General features: G+C 42.5%; 1 protein-coding gene across 5 annotated transcripts in view; it reads right to left on the reverse strand.

The window, feature by feature from the left end:
- The window catches only part of LOC129814314 (phosphatidylinositol 3-kinase regulatory subunit gamma-like), a 51,855-nt gene extending 36,236 nt beyond the window's left edge, over nucleotides 1-15,619 (reverse strand). For 2 of the 5 annotated variants that reach the window (XM_055867375.1, XM_055867371.1), the window contains exons 1-2: nucleotides 15,290-15,619; nucleotides 5,262-6,019 (exon numbers count right to left, since the gene is read on the reverse strand). In XM_055867375.1, the coding sequence (XP_055723350.1) occupies nucleotides 5,262-5,568 (307 nt within the window). In that variant the 5' untranslated portion in view covers nucleotides 5,569-6,019; nucleotides 15,290-15,619. The other 3 variants (XM_055867372.1, XM_055867373.1, XM_055867374.1) reach the window with 3 other exon arrangements.
- Nucleotides 15,620-16,611: the final 992 nt, after the last annotated feature.

A 16,611-nucleotide genomic window follows, 5' to 3' on the forward strand; every position in this document is an offset into this window, starting at 1 on the left:
TGTCCACATAATTAAGCATGTATTTAATGTAACAAAAATGACATTAAGTCTTTTTCAACCAAATGAGAAGTTACTGCCTTTTTGCTTGGTAGGGCAGGACAGGTCTGCTGCAGAGAGACGAGAGAGCATGAGAAAATGAGTTTTGATCAGTCATGGAAATAAAAGTGCTGAAAACATGTTAGCTCAGCATTTAGAAAAAGATGAAGAACAAGCTTTAGGATTAAAAAAAATACCGGATTTAATGGCACAAGAACGGCTGACTAGCCCTAGCTAACGCCACCTAGCAACAACAACAAAAAGTATCCAAAATGATTGACTCCCTTGATAAAGATGAGCAAAAAAAGACAGTATAAAATACAAACACTAAGCTATATTCTATGAAAAAAGGGGCAAATTAAATTATACAATTGCTCAGAGATTTATAAACTCAGCAAAAAAAGAAACATCCCCTTTTCAGGACCCTCTTTCAAAGATAATTCGTAAAAATCCAAATAACTTCACAGATCTTCATTATAAAGGGTTTAAACACTGTTTCCCATGCTTGTTCAATGAACCATAAATAATTAATGAACATGCACCTGTGGAACGGTCGTTAAGACACTAACAGCTTACAGACGGTAGGCAATTAAGGTCACAGTTATGAAAACTTAGGACACTAAAGAGGCCCTTCTACTGACTCTGAAAAACACCAAAAGAAAGATGCCCAGGGTCCCTGCTCATCTGTGTGAACGTGCCTTAGGCATGCTGCAAGGAGGCATGAGGACTGCAGATGTGGCCAGGGCAATAAATTGCAATGTCCATACTGTGGCACGCCTAAGACAGCGCTACAGGGAGACAGGATGGACAGCTGATCATCCTCGCAGTGACAGACCACGTGTAACATCACCTGCACAGGATCAGTACATCTGAACATCACATCTGCAGGACAGGTACAGGATGGCAACAGCAACAGCCCCAGTTACACCAGGAACGCACAATCCCTCCATCAGTGCTCAGACTGTCTGCAATAGGCTGAGAGAGGCTGGACTGAGGGCCTGTAGGCCTGTTGTAAGGCAGGTCCTCACCAGACATCACCGGCAACAACGTCGCATATGGAAATAAACACACCGTCGCTGGACCAGACAGGACTGGCAAAAAGTGCTCTTCACTGACGAGTCGCGGTTTTGTCTCACCATGGGGGATGGTTGGATTCACGTTTATCGTCGAAGGAATGAGCGTTACACCGAGGCCTGTACTCTGGAGCGGGATCGACTTGGAGGTGGAGGGTCCGTCATGGTCTGGGGCGGTGTGTCACAGCATCATCGGACTGAGATTGCCTGCAATGACAATAATCTGAATGCTGTGCGTTACAGGGAAGACATCCTCCTCCCTCATGACCCTACAGCATTACAATGCCACCAGCTGTACTGCTCGTTCTGTGCGTGATTTCCTGCAAGACAGGAATGTCAGTGTTCTGCCATGGCCAGCAAAGAGCCCGGATCTCAATCCCATTGAGCACGTCTGGGACCTGTTGGATTGGAGGGTGAGGGCTAGGGCCATTCCCCCCAGAAATGTCCAGGAACTTGCAGGTGCCTTGGTGGAAGAGTGGGGTAACATCTCACAGCAAGAACTGGCAAATCTGGTGCAGTCCATGAGGAGGAGATGCACTGCAGTACTTAATGCAGCTGGTGGCCACAACAGATACTGACTGTTACTTTTGACCCCCCCTCCTCCCCCTTTGTTCAGGGACACATTATTAAATTTCTGTTAGTCACATGTCTGTGGAACTTGTTCAGTTTATGTCTCATTATTCCCACCCCTGTTTCCAATACTTGCAGCCAAGTTTCATACTCCTGGCAGAAGCAACCAGGTTTCTGGCTAAAATGTCCAGGTACTTGGTAAAGATCATGATGCCGTTGGCTTTAACAAGGCCCCGGGGACCAGTGGAATCAAAATAGTCCCATGACAAAAGATCCATGAGGTACTTTTCTGCATAAGCCTCCATTTTTTTCCAACACCAAACACACCAATGGCATTAGAGCTCTATTTTCATGTCATCTGACCATAGCGCCAGTTTCAATCCAAGTGACAATGCCGTTAAGCGTACTTTACCAAGTACCAGGACATTTTGGCCAGAAAGCCTGGTTGCCTCTGCCAGGAGGATGAAACTTGGCTGCAAGTGGATCTTTCAGCAAGACAATGACCCCAAGCACACGTCAAAAACCACAAAGAAATGGTTAAATTGACCACAAATCTAACATTTTGATACAGTGATCGCAGTCTCCGAACTTGAAACTCATTGAAAACCTGTGGTTTGAATTGATCCCTCTTAAATATGTGTTCTCCAATCTCATAAAACTTTTGAGAAAGTGACAATTTTGACCCCCAATTTTGAATAAAAAAAGTAATACTTTTATTTATGTACTGTATACACTGAACAAAAATATAAAACAATTTTACTGAGTTACAGTTCATATAAGGAAATCAGTCAATTGAAATAAAGAAATTAGGCCCTAATCTATGGATTTCACATGACTGGGCAGGGGCACAGCCATGGGTGGGCATAGGCAAATTTTCAGATCTTTGAAGGTTTCTTCAAGTGCAGTCGCAAAAACCATCAAGCACTATGATGAAACTGGCTCTCACGAGGACCGCCACAGGAAAGGAAGACCCAGAGTTACCTCTGTTGCAGAGGATAAGTTCATTAGATTTACCAGCCTCAGAAATTGCAGCCCAAATAAATGCTTCACAGTTCAAGTAACAGACACATCTCAACATCAACTGTTCAGAGGAGACTGCGTGGATCAGGCCTTTGTGGTCAAATTGCTGCAAAGATACCACTACTAAAGGACACCAATACGAAAAAGAGACTTGCTTGGGCCAAGAAACACGAGCAATGGACATTAGACTGGTGGAAATCTGTCCTTTAGTCTGTTGTCCAAATTTGAGATTTTTGGCTACAACGCCATGTCGTTGTGACAAAGTAGGTGAACGGATGATCTCCGCATGTGTGGTTCCCACTGTGAAGCATGGAGGAGGTGTGATGGTGCTTTGCTGGTGACACTGTCTGATGTATTTACAATTCAAGGCACACTTAACCAGCATGGCTATCGCTGCAGAATATTGTGGTACGCCATCCCATCTGGTTTGAGCTTAGTGGGACTATCATTTGTTTTTCAACAGGACAATGACCCAACACACCTCCAGGCTGTGTAAGGGCTATTTGACCAAGAAGGAGTGATGGAGTTTTGCATCAGATGACCTGGCCTCCACAATCACCCAGCCTCAACCCAATTGAGATGGTTTGGGATGAGTTGGACTGCAGAGTGAAGGAAAAGCAGCCAACAAGTGCTCAGCATATGTGGGAAATCCTTCAAGACTGTTGGAAAAGCATTCCAGATGAAGCTGGTTGAGAGAATGCCAAGTGTGCAAAGCTGTCATCAAGGCAAAGGGTGGCTACTTTGAACAATCTCAAATATATTTTGATTTGTTTAACACTTTTTTGGTTACTAAATGACTCCTTATGTGTTATTTCATAGTTTTGATGCCTTCACTATTTTTCTACAATGTAGAACATAGTCAAAATAAAGAAAAACCCTTGAATGAGTCGGTGTCCAAACTTTTGACTGGTGCTGTATATATAACAAATCGATACTTGGAGTCAAAGTATCAATACAATATCGTCCAAAATTATACCCCCCCGACCCCTCACTAACGTTCACTCTAGCTTACCCTTAAGCTCTACCATTGCTTCTTTCCAGGTAAAACATTCATCATGTTCCTTTCCAGGTAGCATAATAAATGCTTGCAGAATTCCAATTAAAATGTCATGCAAGACAGAAGAGTTTGCAGCAGGCCTGTACTCGGGCTAAATAGGCCTGCACTGGCATGCTTACCAAATGAGTGAACATGAATTACAATGACTCACTGTACAGCCTAAGTGATGAAAACCTAAATCGCCAAAACTACAGGCAATTCAAAGTTCATTACGTGTTGGGAGATGGTGCTAAGCGCATCTTTCACTAAAGGGCAGAAGGGAGCTTTGGGGAATATTACTTTTGACATAGAAGGAATGTGTATTTTCATCCAGACACAAATCACATAAGTGGCCAGATATAATTTTTTTTATTCATTTTGGCCCGATGAACCGCTGGCATTCCTAATAAAGAATGAATGCGAGGGAGTGAGTGAGGGAGAAAACTAGGAGTGGAGAAGAACCAGTAAATGCATAAGTTGGCCTTGCTGAGGAAGGGCCAAAGCCAAGGGTATATTTGAGTTGGCCAGCACCTCAGTAAAAATACTTCATGAATTTATATTAAATCATCCATATATTTATGCAGTAATATAGTAGTTCAGAGATTAAATGGCCGGAGAGTTTATCGCTTGGTGAAACAATGTGATATTATGTTCCCTGACAATTTGGCTTATTCATAATAAATTAAACTAGAACATTCCTCTACTCAGGAGCAGGCCATTAGAAATGCAAACTCAGTTCCTAAATTACTTAATAACCTCTCATATGTGTATAGGGAGTTTAGTCAAATCAGTGTAATGGGTATATAAAAAGTTTGCGTCGCACCATAGAGCTAGGGTTGGTGGATATAGTTATTTGAAAAATATTGACTGTTATTGAACATCTTCATCATACTATCCAGATAAAGTCAGTAATGGGCTCTGGGTCACAACACGGTTGACTGCAACTCAATCCTATCCTTCGCAGGAGAGTTGAATGGAGGGTCAAGGCAAAATATACAAGACAGTCTGAAGAAAACTTGACCAAGAGAGTCAGGTCAGTAACTGGATTAGGTTCAAATGAGAATTTGTTAGTTGTGTTTGGAATGAGGGAAAGGCCTATGACAGCTCTTTAGGGTAGATTAGAAGGGTCAGTGTGCGGTCAGAGTAAAACGTGAAAGCTTTCGACAACTCCCAAAACAATAAGCTAAGAGCAGGGCAAACCAGCACTTCCTTCCAGACAAATATCATTAGTAGCAAATATTAACATTTTCTAACAAATATGGGCTTTGATTTATGTTATAAATCATTTATGTTCCCTTACCAATCTCCAGCAGTGTTTTTTGAAACAATTTCGAGAGGAATGCACAACTCCCCTTGACGTTGAAGGGCAATTTCATTGGAGAATCAATCAACATCTCAAAAATATTTTTTATGACAGAAAATATTAATACAAACTAAAATGCTGGTGACATATTTCTGAAGAAACAATCAATCAATAAAACAGAATATTGAAATCCATAGTGAAATATGTTAGCTTCAGGCTTTACCTTGTTGTGGCTCAGGCCCCGGGGCTGCTGGGAGGGGTCTTTGGGAGCGAGGCTGACTGGGCGGCGGTGCCATCCTCACGGGGCCCACAAACTGGACATATGTCCCCGGGAAGTCCCCCCTCTGCTTAGTGCGTTCGTTGAAGCCCAGCAGCCAGCCTAGGAGCTCGGGACGCTCCTCATCCCACTCCTTGAAGTCCAGGGAGGCCTTGCTGACGGTCAGAATGTCCCCGGGCTGCAGGTCAATGTCCTCCTCCAAGTCCTTGGTGTAGATGTAGAGGGCACGATACTGGAAACCATCGACCGCCATTTTAAGAAACCGATAAAAGCTGCCGAAGACGCCGAGAGGATGCGAAAATCGGCCCAATGCTACGGCAACCAGGAAACGATGATGATGTTGCGTGGAGTAGTGGTCGTTTAGGGCCAAAGAACTATCAACTGAAGCTTAGAAGCATTGCTGAAATGGCCGAGTCTATACAGCTAGGTAGGTAGGGTGCTCCTGCCTTAGAGCTGGCCGGTGTTGGCGCAGTGGAGCACTTTCCTCAGCTTGATACCCCGGTTTAACCAAATGATGGAGCAGAGGGACAGCGTTGGCAACATGCTCCTTCAAGCAGCAAAAACGAGCTAGACAGCTCGAAACCTAACTGAGGCCCAGTGTTGGTCTCTTCAGTCAACCTCTCGTCTGTGGGGGTGGAGGCAAAGTTGGACAGTCCAGCAGTCGTTGATTTTCTCAGGCTCCTCACGTTCTGGACAGTGACAACCTGCAGTGCACAGAGAGGGAAAAAAAATACAAAAAAAGTGGGCTTCTAGGGGAAAATACATAGATAATGCAAAAAATAATACATACGTTAAATTTAAGACATTATCCTAAAGTATGTATTCTACAGATACGCAGTAGCCTACAATAAGCAAAGCATCCCCGTGTCACCGCCGCAAAGCACAAAGCATGAAAACGCAGTGCAACGCGTTTGTGCAATCCTGTTTGGGATGGAAGGATCGGATGATGCTACTGCGTCATAACTTTCCACAGACTCCCCAAATCAGATCGCATCACATTTTCAAATCTCAATTTGAAACAGCTACTTTGAAATAAGTCACATCACTATACCGCAGTTCTCTCAATAAAATCGGTGATGCTCTGAAGAGGATTATACGGATAAATACGTGTGAAATAGCAAATGTTAGAAATCAGGAAATGTGACGAGCCTTACAGTTTTAAAGCATAAAAATCAAAGAATGCAGTTTCACTTGCCACCGTTTTTAATTATGGGAAAATGGGCTATTATGACCCACTTAAGACTGTTCTGCAGCTTAAGAAATATTGTCAGCCTTCTCGAAAAGTTGCCTAATCGTGCCAAAATCCTTCAATGCAACAAGATTGAAAGAAAGACCTTTCGATGCAAGATGCGCCTTGCTCTTATAATCTGATATAATCCATTGCAGAATCACATCTTTCCCATGCATTCATTCATACTTGCTTCATTTCAGTCAATATGGTAAATAAGGTCCTCAATGGCTATGTAGACCCATCATTACATCATGGTTTTTCAGATCTCACCTAGGCCTAATAAATTATTCAAGACTAGTTAAGTGTCAAATCTTACATTTTGTCAGTTAATTCAGAGCCACAGTAGGAAAATCCTATTTTAAAACATGAAGACCTAGACGACTGTATCCACAGTCAAAGACAAATAGTAAATTACCTTTGTTTTTGGGTACTGTAGCTTCAGAAAGAGTGAAGCAAAAATATTTTTTTAAACGACCAAGTCAAAAACGGCAACTGTGCCTCAGAGAGACATTAGGCTTTCAGTCTAGTGTTTGGTCCCACAAAGTAAGGCGAGATTAAATCTCCTTTTTCCCCCTGGATGAATTGATGACAAAAAGAAAATCAAAAGACAGAGGGGTTGTAATGGAGGGGTTGGGCTTGTGACTCAGGAAATAAGAGCTCGGCAGCCCCCAGAGTTTTTGGGGCATCTCTCGAAAACGTCCAAATAAACGACTCTTTGTGAAGCCCGGTTTAGAGCAGTACAGTATGTTTTGAGTGGATATGATAGGTTGCTGCTAAAATCTAAATAACAGGAAAAATTAAAACTGTACACCTCTCTCTTCATAGCCGGGGGTATGCGCACTTCAACCCTCAGACAAACTCCCCATTTGAAAAGCAAGCAAACATTCTCGTAATAGTCGGTCCTCATATCACCGCTATAAAACGTTAAATAGTTATCATGATTACAGGACGTACCGTTGGGCAACACTACTCAGAAACTGGAGACTCACCAAGGCTCTCTGTCTGACATCCTCGGTGTCAAAAAAAAGAAGAGTTGCCAGGGTAGACAAGTGGCACTGGCATACCCAACCACAGCCGGCAATCCCCCTCCCCCTCCCCTTGCGTCTCCCCCCTGCTAAAAAATTCCATTCCTCTGCCATTTTGTTTGTTTATATTCACAATCTTGCAGAAGACAACTGCAATCATCCCGCACTCCGTGGTGGTCCACTTCAGCATTTTATTCCACAGCAACAACAAAAAGTGCTGCAACTAATACCAGTTGAATGGAGAAGCAGCTCGGTTACAATCCTACACATGGAGTGCGGCCCACATTTCAAGGCAGCAGCTGGCAGGCTGGTCGTCGCTGGATCCATCCCTTTTCCCCCCTCACTTTTATTCAGTCAAGAGATGACACACTTTGCTATCAGGAGAGCACAAACGGCTGAGGGAGACCACAGAAAATAATTAATGAATAAAAAGGCAATAAACTCACTGTTGCTAGAGAGAGGGAAACTAAACCTGGCCTCTCATTGGCTGCTGTTTGACCATGTGCTCCGGAGTCACCAGAGAAGCTCAGGCAAATCAAGGAAATGTTCTAATATTAGAAAATGTATCTAGGCAGTGATCAAGCTCCTGACCCAAACAACTCCACCTTTTTTTTTTACACATCCTCAAAGACTGACTCTGCTATTTGATGAAAATCTATGCAGTATGATCATATATATATATATTAATGAAACATTTTTATTATACAGACAATTATTGTCTGGTGCTGCAATATAATTTAAGCTATATTTTACCATTACCAGGAAAGGACCATCAAAATTAACAGACAGGTTATTCTGGGGAAGTAGATAAAGAGCTTCATTCCCAAAATCCAGAATGGCACTTGAGCCGGACAGATATTTTGAGTTCAATATCATTACATTGGACATTTTTGAATGCAATCAGCTTTATAAAATCAGCAATATTTTGCATTATGTTAGCATATTATCACAAACAAGGTACTAGGGTCGTGAATTGATGCTGGCGTCAGCTGTAAGCTAGCAAGGAAAGTTAGCCTACAAAGCTGAAAGCTACCGGTCTTGCATTGTAGTGCTCTAGTCTGCACTGGACATTGTTTTGGGAGCAGTAATTAGCAGTTTCAACATTGCTACATGCCGTGTTGCATTATTCAAGTGTGTTAACTTCTGAGCAGCATGAGTGGTGATGCAGCCCACACTGCCAATGAGTTCAACGGTTCCTCACTGCAGGCTAAAGCTAGCAATGGGTAAGAGGAGCAGGCACAGTGCTCTCACGCTATAAGGGGACATCGGCTACGCTGACAGACAGACTTGATACTCTCTCAAATCAGTAGATGGCATGATACACATTTGACACTTTTTTATTCTAGTACTGAACCGTTTTTCATGTTCTAGTATCGAAAAAGTACTGAAGTTTCGGTATGCCGTGCAACACTAATAAGATTTGCAAAATGTTTGCAGGATGCAACATATCATACAAAATGGATGTGTACAATTTTCGGGGACCCATTTTGGCTTGGGCACTACTTTCAAAACTACTGGCTTAACTGAAACAAAAGCTCTGGAGCATCAGAGGAGCTGCAAGCCAATATATTTTGGTACATATTCATGACTACTTCTGAGCAATTTTGAAACAGCTTTTTTTCCCCAAAATAAGAAAATAGTAAAACATAATACACCGTAAAGTATGGATGGGCGTTTGAAATAACTTAACTATTCGAATATCAGTTTTTTGTTGTTGATTTATTTGCTTGTAACTGTATATTTGTAATATATACACTGCTCAAAAAAATAAAGGGAACACTTAAACAACACAATGTAACTCCAAGTCAATCACACTTCTGTGAAATCAAACTGTCCACTTAGGAAGCAACACTGATTGACAATAAATTTCACATGCTGTTGTGCAAATGGAATAGACAAAAGGTGGAAATTATAGGCAATTAGTAAGACACCCGCAAACAAGGAATGGTTCTGCAGGTGGTGACCACACACCACTTCTCAGTTCCTATGCTTCCTGGCTGATGTTTTGGTCACTTTTGAATGCTGGCGGTGCTTTCACTCTAGTGGTAGCATGAGACGGAGTCTACAACCCACACAAGTGGCTCAGGTAGTGCAGCTCATCCAGGATGGCACATCAATGCGAGCTGTGGCAAGAAGGTTTGCTGTGTCTGTCAGCGTAGTGTCCAGAGCATGGAGGCGCTACCAGGAGACAGGCCAGTACATCAGGAGACGTGGAGGAGGCCATAGAAGGGCAACAAGCCAGCAGCAGGACCGCTACTTCCGCCTTTGTGCAAGGAGGTGCACTGCCAGAGCCCTGCAAAATGACCTCCAGCAGGCCACAAATCTGCATGTGTCTGCTCAAACGGTCAGAAACAGACTCCATGAGGGTGGTATGAGGGCCCAACGTCCACAGGTGGGGGTTGTGCTTACAGCCCAACACCGTGCAGGACGTTTGGCATTTGCCAGAGAACACCAAGATTGGCAAATTCGCCACTGGCGCCCTGTGCTCTTCACAGATGAAAGCAGGTTCACACTGAGCACATGTGACAGACGTGACAGTCTGGAGACGCCGTGGAGAACGTTCTGCTGCCTGCAACATCCTCCAGCATGACCGGTTTGGCGGTGGGTCAGTCATGGTGTGGGGTGCCATTTCTTTGTGGGGCTGCACAGCCCTCCATGTGCTCGCCAGAGGTAGCCTGACTGCCGTTAGGTACCGAGATGAGATCCTCAGACCCCTTGTGAGACCATATGCTGACACATGCACATTTGTGGCCTGCTGGAGGTCATTTTGCAGGGCTCTGGCAGTGCACCTCCTTGCACAAAGGCGGAGGTAGCGGTCCTGCTGCTGGGTTGTTGCCCTCCTACGGCCTCCTCCACGTCTCCTGATGTACTGGCCTGTCTCCTGGTAGCGCCTGCATCCTCTGGACACTACGCTGACAGACACAGCAAACCTTTTTGCCACAGTTCGCATTGATGTGCCATCCTGGATGAACTGCACTACCTGAGCCACTTGTGTGGGTTGTAGACTCCGTCTCATGCTACCACTAGAGTGAGAGCACCGCCAGCATTCAAAAGTGACCAAAACATCAGCCAGGAAGCATAGGAACTGAGAAGTGGTCTGTGGTCACCACCTGCAGAATCACTCCTGTTTTGGGGGGTGTCTTGCTAATTGCCTATAATTTCCACCTTTTGTCTATTCCATTTGCACAACAGCATGTGAAATTTATTGTCAATCAGTGTTGCTTCCTAAGTGGACAGTTTGATTTCACAGAAGTGTGATTGACTTGGAGTTACATTGTGTTGTTTAAGTGTTCCCTTTATTTTTTTGAGCAGTGTATATTTTTTACTTACGTTTTTAACCTGTGCACTGCGGCGGATGCCACTATTGCTGCATCGGGTGAGCGGAAATGGGATATGCGAGGGGAGTGGACAGGAAGGAAAGATACGCAGTAGCCAAGTCAACTTTGCTACAGTAAAGACTAGTTAACTAGTAGCAGCCACAATGTCATTTATCATCCCATATAATAGTGCATGTCTTGACTGGAGTAGCCTAGAGAAGCTAGCTATCTAAGCTAGCCAGCTATATCTAGCTAATCGAGGATGGTCAGCCCTATCTGGGATCCTTGGGTCATCCCTAACCTAAACCGAACCTTAAAGATGCAATATGCTGAAATCGCTTTGCCATTTCCTGATGGCTAAAATTCGAATAGTTCACTTAATTTCAGTTTGTGAAAATGCAAGCAGTCACTGCGTAGAGAATCATTGAACTATCTAAACCGCTGTATAATATATTTTCCATAACCAAAAATATTGGATTTTCAACTGGCGTACAAAACCAAAAGTAAGACACAAAAACTAAATTTAAGACCGGGAAGCATAGAAATAGCACACATAGAACAGATCTGCCGCTTAGACTTTGAATGAGAAAGAAATGTGAGTTATAGATTTGTCAATTTGGTCAGCTTGTCCAAAAAGTTACATATTGTAGCTTTAACCCTTAGCTTAACAAATTCAAATGTCAATTTCAAATGGGGTAAGGACATCTCCCAGCACCATTCAGATTAAACAACAGCCTACCTTCAGTGGCGCTCTTCCTTTTTAGGGGAAAAGGAAGAGAGCCTGTGACGTGACCTCCGCTTTTGGTCGTGCGCATCGCTGTTTACAGTCCCCGGTGAAACATAAAGCAGATGCCTATAGCTAGTGCCAGTCTTTCTTCCAGATGAAGTTCTTGACAAAGTCGACAGACACCACATACCAATTTTGTTGGTGACAACTCTTGTCGCTACCTAATATCTGGCTAGCGGCTAGCTACAGCGCGTGCTAGCTTGCTCTGAAATGGTTTCCATCCGGAATATAAACAAGGCGACACTCCATCTTAACTCCTCCTCCAAATATACTTGATTGGTTGAACAGGGCAGAATAGAACTTCCTGACAATAATTTCCTCTCTTCATGACCAGAATGTGTGGCATCCCACTCAGGCGTTTTTGTGCCTGCTACGTTAGTTTAGTTGGTTGCACGTAATAGCCTACTCCTTTTCACCTTTAATTCCATTTTGCATTAGTGAACTCTCACTTCACTGCTGCACATGGAACCGGTTTGACTGTAGTGCCGCTTTGGTTGGCCAACAAAAACAACAAGGTACACGTGTAAAGGCTAACAGGTTTTATGAGGTGCACGTCAGAAAAAATATATTCAAAAGGTAAAAAGTGTCCTATGTAACAATGTCACATGGATATTTTAATTCAATTTAGAAAAAGGCCTTTTTTCACTGTTAAAATAGGCCTATCATTTCTCTCTCAAAAATTGAATACTAACATCCGTTCGGATATTCTAATAAATCGTGCCCATCCCATATGTAAAGTGGTCCTGAACTGATCAAATACGGGTTGCTTTGGCTCCAGCTGGCTGTTTACAGCTCCCGTTAGTACTCAGCTTAACCTCAATGCTACCTTCCAGTCCCCACTCAGATTGCTGTACAGGACCGTTACTGGGGGTGAAAATACTGACAATAGCCTTATCTCTCACAGGGCCATGACATAATATTAAGCTATGATGTATTAAAGATGTTATTGACATAAACATCAGTCACAAATGGGTGCAACATCTTGCATAATATTTTATAATTACATTTCATGAAGCAAAATCTCTTTGTAGCTTTGTGTTTATTCCCTCAATGTGTTTTTACTGTAAAACAATACAGCCATGAGGATATTACAAATAGGCCTACTTAACATTAACATGCTTCATATTTCATAAAAGAAAAATACACATCTCAGTGGTGTGATGTTTTAATTTCTGGAGTGTGACCATTTCATACACAGTGTACAAAACATTAGGAACACTTCCTAATATTGACTTGCACCCCTTTTTGCCCTCAGAACAGCCTCAAATTTGTCGGGGCGTGGACTCTACAAGGTGTGGAAAGCGTTCCACAGGGACGCTGGCCCATGTTGACGCCAATGCTTCCCACAGTTTTGTCAAGTTGGCTGGATGTCTGATACACACGGGAAACAGTTGAGTGAAAAACCCAGCAGCGTTGCAGTTCTTGACACACTCAAACCTCCTGGCACGTACTGCCATACCCCATTCAAAGGCACTTAGATGTTTTTGTCTTGCCCATTCACCCTCTGAATGGCACACATACATAATCCATGGCTCAATTGTCTCGAGACTTAAAAATCCTTCTTTAACCCATCTCCTCCCCTTTATCTACACAGATTGAAGAGAATTTAACAGGTGACATCAATAGGGGATCATAGCTTCCACCTGGTCAGTCTATGTCATGGAAAGAGCTGGTGGTCCTAACATTCTGTACACTCAGTGTAGATGGAAATGCACTAATACTGCAATACAGTCAGACACGTTCATCTTTGCATGGGGATGACAATGACACAGAAAAACTGCAGTAATACTTTCCTAAAAATTACACATCAAAGCCTGAACCAACTATCAGTGCAGGAGACAAGTTCTGTTTGTTTATCATTGCTTTTCATAATGGACATTGACCCAATTCTTTGAGTGAAGATTATCATTTCTGGAGACAGCCATTTCAGTGTAAGTATTTTAAAATGTCAGACAATGCTGCAACTAATATTTAAATGCACATCTGAGAGCCAAAATGCAGCTAGTATGTAGGCCTAAACTAGAATTGACATACATTCACCTTGTGGCCATCTGTCCGCTGGTAGACACCATATGCTAGTTGTGAATGTCAACAGTCTACAACATGATATAGCCTAGTAATATCTCATGAGCATATTTGAAATCTAATCCAGGTTATATTGTAGCAACATACGGAACAGCACTAGGCCTATATGTTGCATAAGACGATTGCAGAAAACAAGACCTCTATACCTAATTGCAGCAACAAAAGATCTGCACATTTTAAGGCAGGCCTACATAGAGCAGTGGTGCTTGCTAATAGACAGTTGCCCTTAGGTGCACATCAGGGATCAGTTTACCTAACCCAGATCTGTAACTGTTTTTAGGTAAAATGCAAAATTGGCACGAGCAGCAGAATTTTGGATGCTTTTTTAATACCCTGGTTGAGAAAGGGCTTGCCCCTATCAGGGCACATATATAATGTAAAATTAAAAAAAGGGGGAAAATATTTGCATAACTGGAATGCCATCAACTTGCTGTAATGGAGGAAGTTGACGATTTTTTGACCAGTTTTTCCAGTCAAAATGAAAAAGCGACTTGGGGCTTCAACGACTTTTCAATAATGAGTGTAAGTAGCTCCATTAAACTGAATAAACACGGGCAGCCATAACACCTCAAGGGGTAGCTATATTTTCTTTAAAAACGAGATTACAGACCTTAGAGGATGTCCTAACTGGAACTATTCAAAATATGTCGTTATATGTAGGCTAGTTATTTCTTTCTTATTTGTAAGTGTAATAGTTACCCATTGTTACACTGTACATAAGTAACCCTAGTAGTAACAGTTACCTTGCCCCAAGTACAGTGTAGCAATGAGTTAATACAAAACTTACATTACACTGTATTTTAGCAACTATCAATTATACAGTAATAAGGTCACTTTAATGTAAAGTTTGACAGACATTTTCCCAAAACTGAATAGGCATTGTTGCCACAGACATGGGTGATTCTGCAAGTTTTGGACTCAATCCAAGAGAAATCTGGTGAGATGATTTGGCATAGAGACCTAAAACCACACAAATGTGCAAAACAAACTACACTTTAAAATAACAAAAACACACCAACTATGTGGATTAACAAATATTAGAACGGTCCAAAATATAGGGTGCTGTCAGTTACAGTAGATATTTTTCTCGCAACAACGTTGCAAGTAAAACTAGCACAAGAAACATTTCAGCTTCCAGAGATAGCTGTCGTGTTCGAGAAATTCGCAGCTGTAGCCATGTTTCGATACTGCATAAAAAAATGTAGCCAACAAAATAATGCAACATTCACGCACCATATGGAAACTCTGGAAAATATGGTTACAGTAGCTCGACTGAGATGTCAATAGAGGCACACTAGATGCCAATAGAGATGTCAATAGAGGCACACTAGATGTCAATATAGGCTATTATTTTAACATTTAGCGTGCTATAAAAGTACAGAAAACGACTTGTTGCAGTGTTCTTTGACAAGTTTATAGACATGTGCAAGTTCGTACTGCGTTGTGTGCGTAGTGTACTTCAAGCTCTTCCACCATTTTCCTGTTCAGTGGCCAGCACTGGAAATGTGCAAGAACTTGGAAAAACTCACCCGCAGATATTTCTTCCAAATCTCGCTGTTGCGGCACTTTAACTGTTCAACACGTCGAAATGTAGACAGCTAATTTCCTTATCTTTCACCGTTTCTTTCCTTCAATGCTTTAACGTCTTCCACCTGCCTTGTTCACTCCTGATCCGCTTTCTTTCTTTCTCCCTTTCTTTCTTTTGCCGCACATAACTCTCAGCTCCCTACACAGCCATTTCCAGCACAGCACCTCGCATAAAAAGGAGAATGCGTGGGAACTAATATGAACAGCCGAAAATAAACGAACCCAGTCGGAAAAGCACGAATCCCTGCAGGACAGGACGCATATGCTCATAATAAATATTTCGAGATTCCCTAAAATCACGCCCCTTCGATACAGACGACGATTTTTTCGTAGCGGGTTAGGAGAATTTGCGCAGCAGATTGCGATAATTAAAGTAGCAGGTTAGGAAAATTAGGTCAATGTTAGGAAAAGGGTTAGGATTAGCTAAAAATGCTCTACTTACCTGGTACAAAGTCACTTGTATCTAAGTGGCGTTTTTTAGGGAGTCCCAAATAGTTCACCTCTCCTGAATTGAAGCATTTTAGTTATCCAAAAATGGCCTGATCATGCCTGTTCACAACTGTGTTCTATAATAATTGTAAAATACAGTGAGTGTACAAAACATTAGGAACACCTATTTCTATGACAGACGGACCAGGTGAAAGCTATGATCCCTTATTGATGTCACCTGTTAAATCCACTTCAATCAGTGTAGATGATGGGGAGGAGACAGGTTATTTTTAAGCCTTGGTACATGGATTGTCCATGTTGTTGGGGATCGGAAGTGTCCGGTGCGAGAGAGGCAGGTTGAGGTGGCCAGAGTAGTGCAGAAGCTGAGGAGGAGAAGTAATGCAGAAGCTGAGGCAGTGAAGAAAGTAGAGGAGGATGGGTGAGGGATCCTGAGAACACTGAGGGATAGGTCAACGAGTGATACTTGTATAAAGTATGCTTCAGTAAAGTTGGCTTCTTAGCGTTCATAGCAATGGTGTCCCGTAATCCCAGGGCATTGGCATGGTGCAGGAGCAGATGGGGTCAAAGTAGTGTAACAGGTTAGTGGGTTTTTAATGTGTAGGGTTGGTTGGAAGGGTGTTATTTTTTTTTACAGTATTTTTATTGGAATTTCACAATTTTCACCCATTTAAAGAGATACAAGAGACAAGGCAAAAAAAAAACAAAAAAAACAGCACCCGCCTACACATACCTGCGCATACATGTATATATATACACATATACATATACACGCACACCATTTTCCTCTCCCCGCTTCTCTCACCCCATCCCCATC

Source organism: Salvelinus fontinalis, chromosome 17 (assembly GCF_029448725.1).
Source record: "Salvelinus fontinalis isolate EN_2023a chromosome 17, ASM2944872v1, whole genome shotgun sequence".
NCBI classification, from domain to species: domain Eukaryota; kingdom Metazoa; phylum Chordata; class Actinopteri; order Salmoniformes; family Salmonidae; genus Salvelinus; species Salvelinus fontinalis.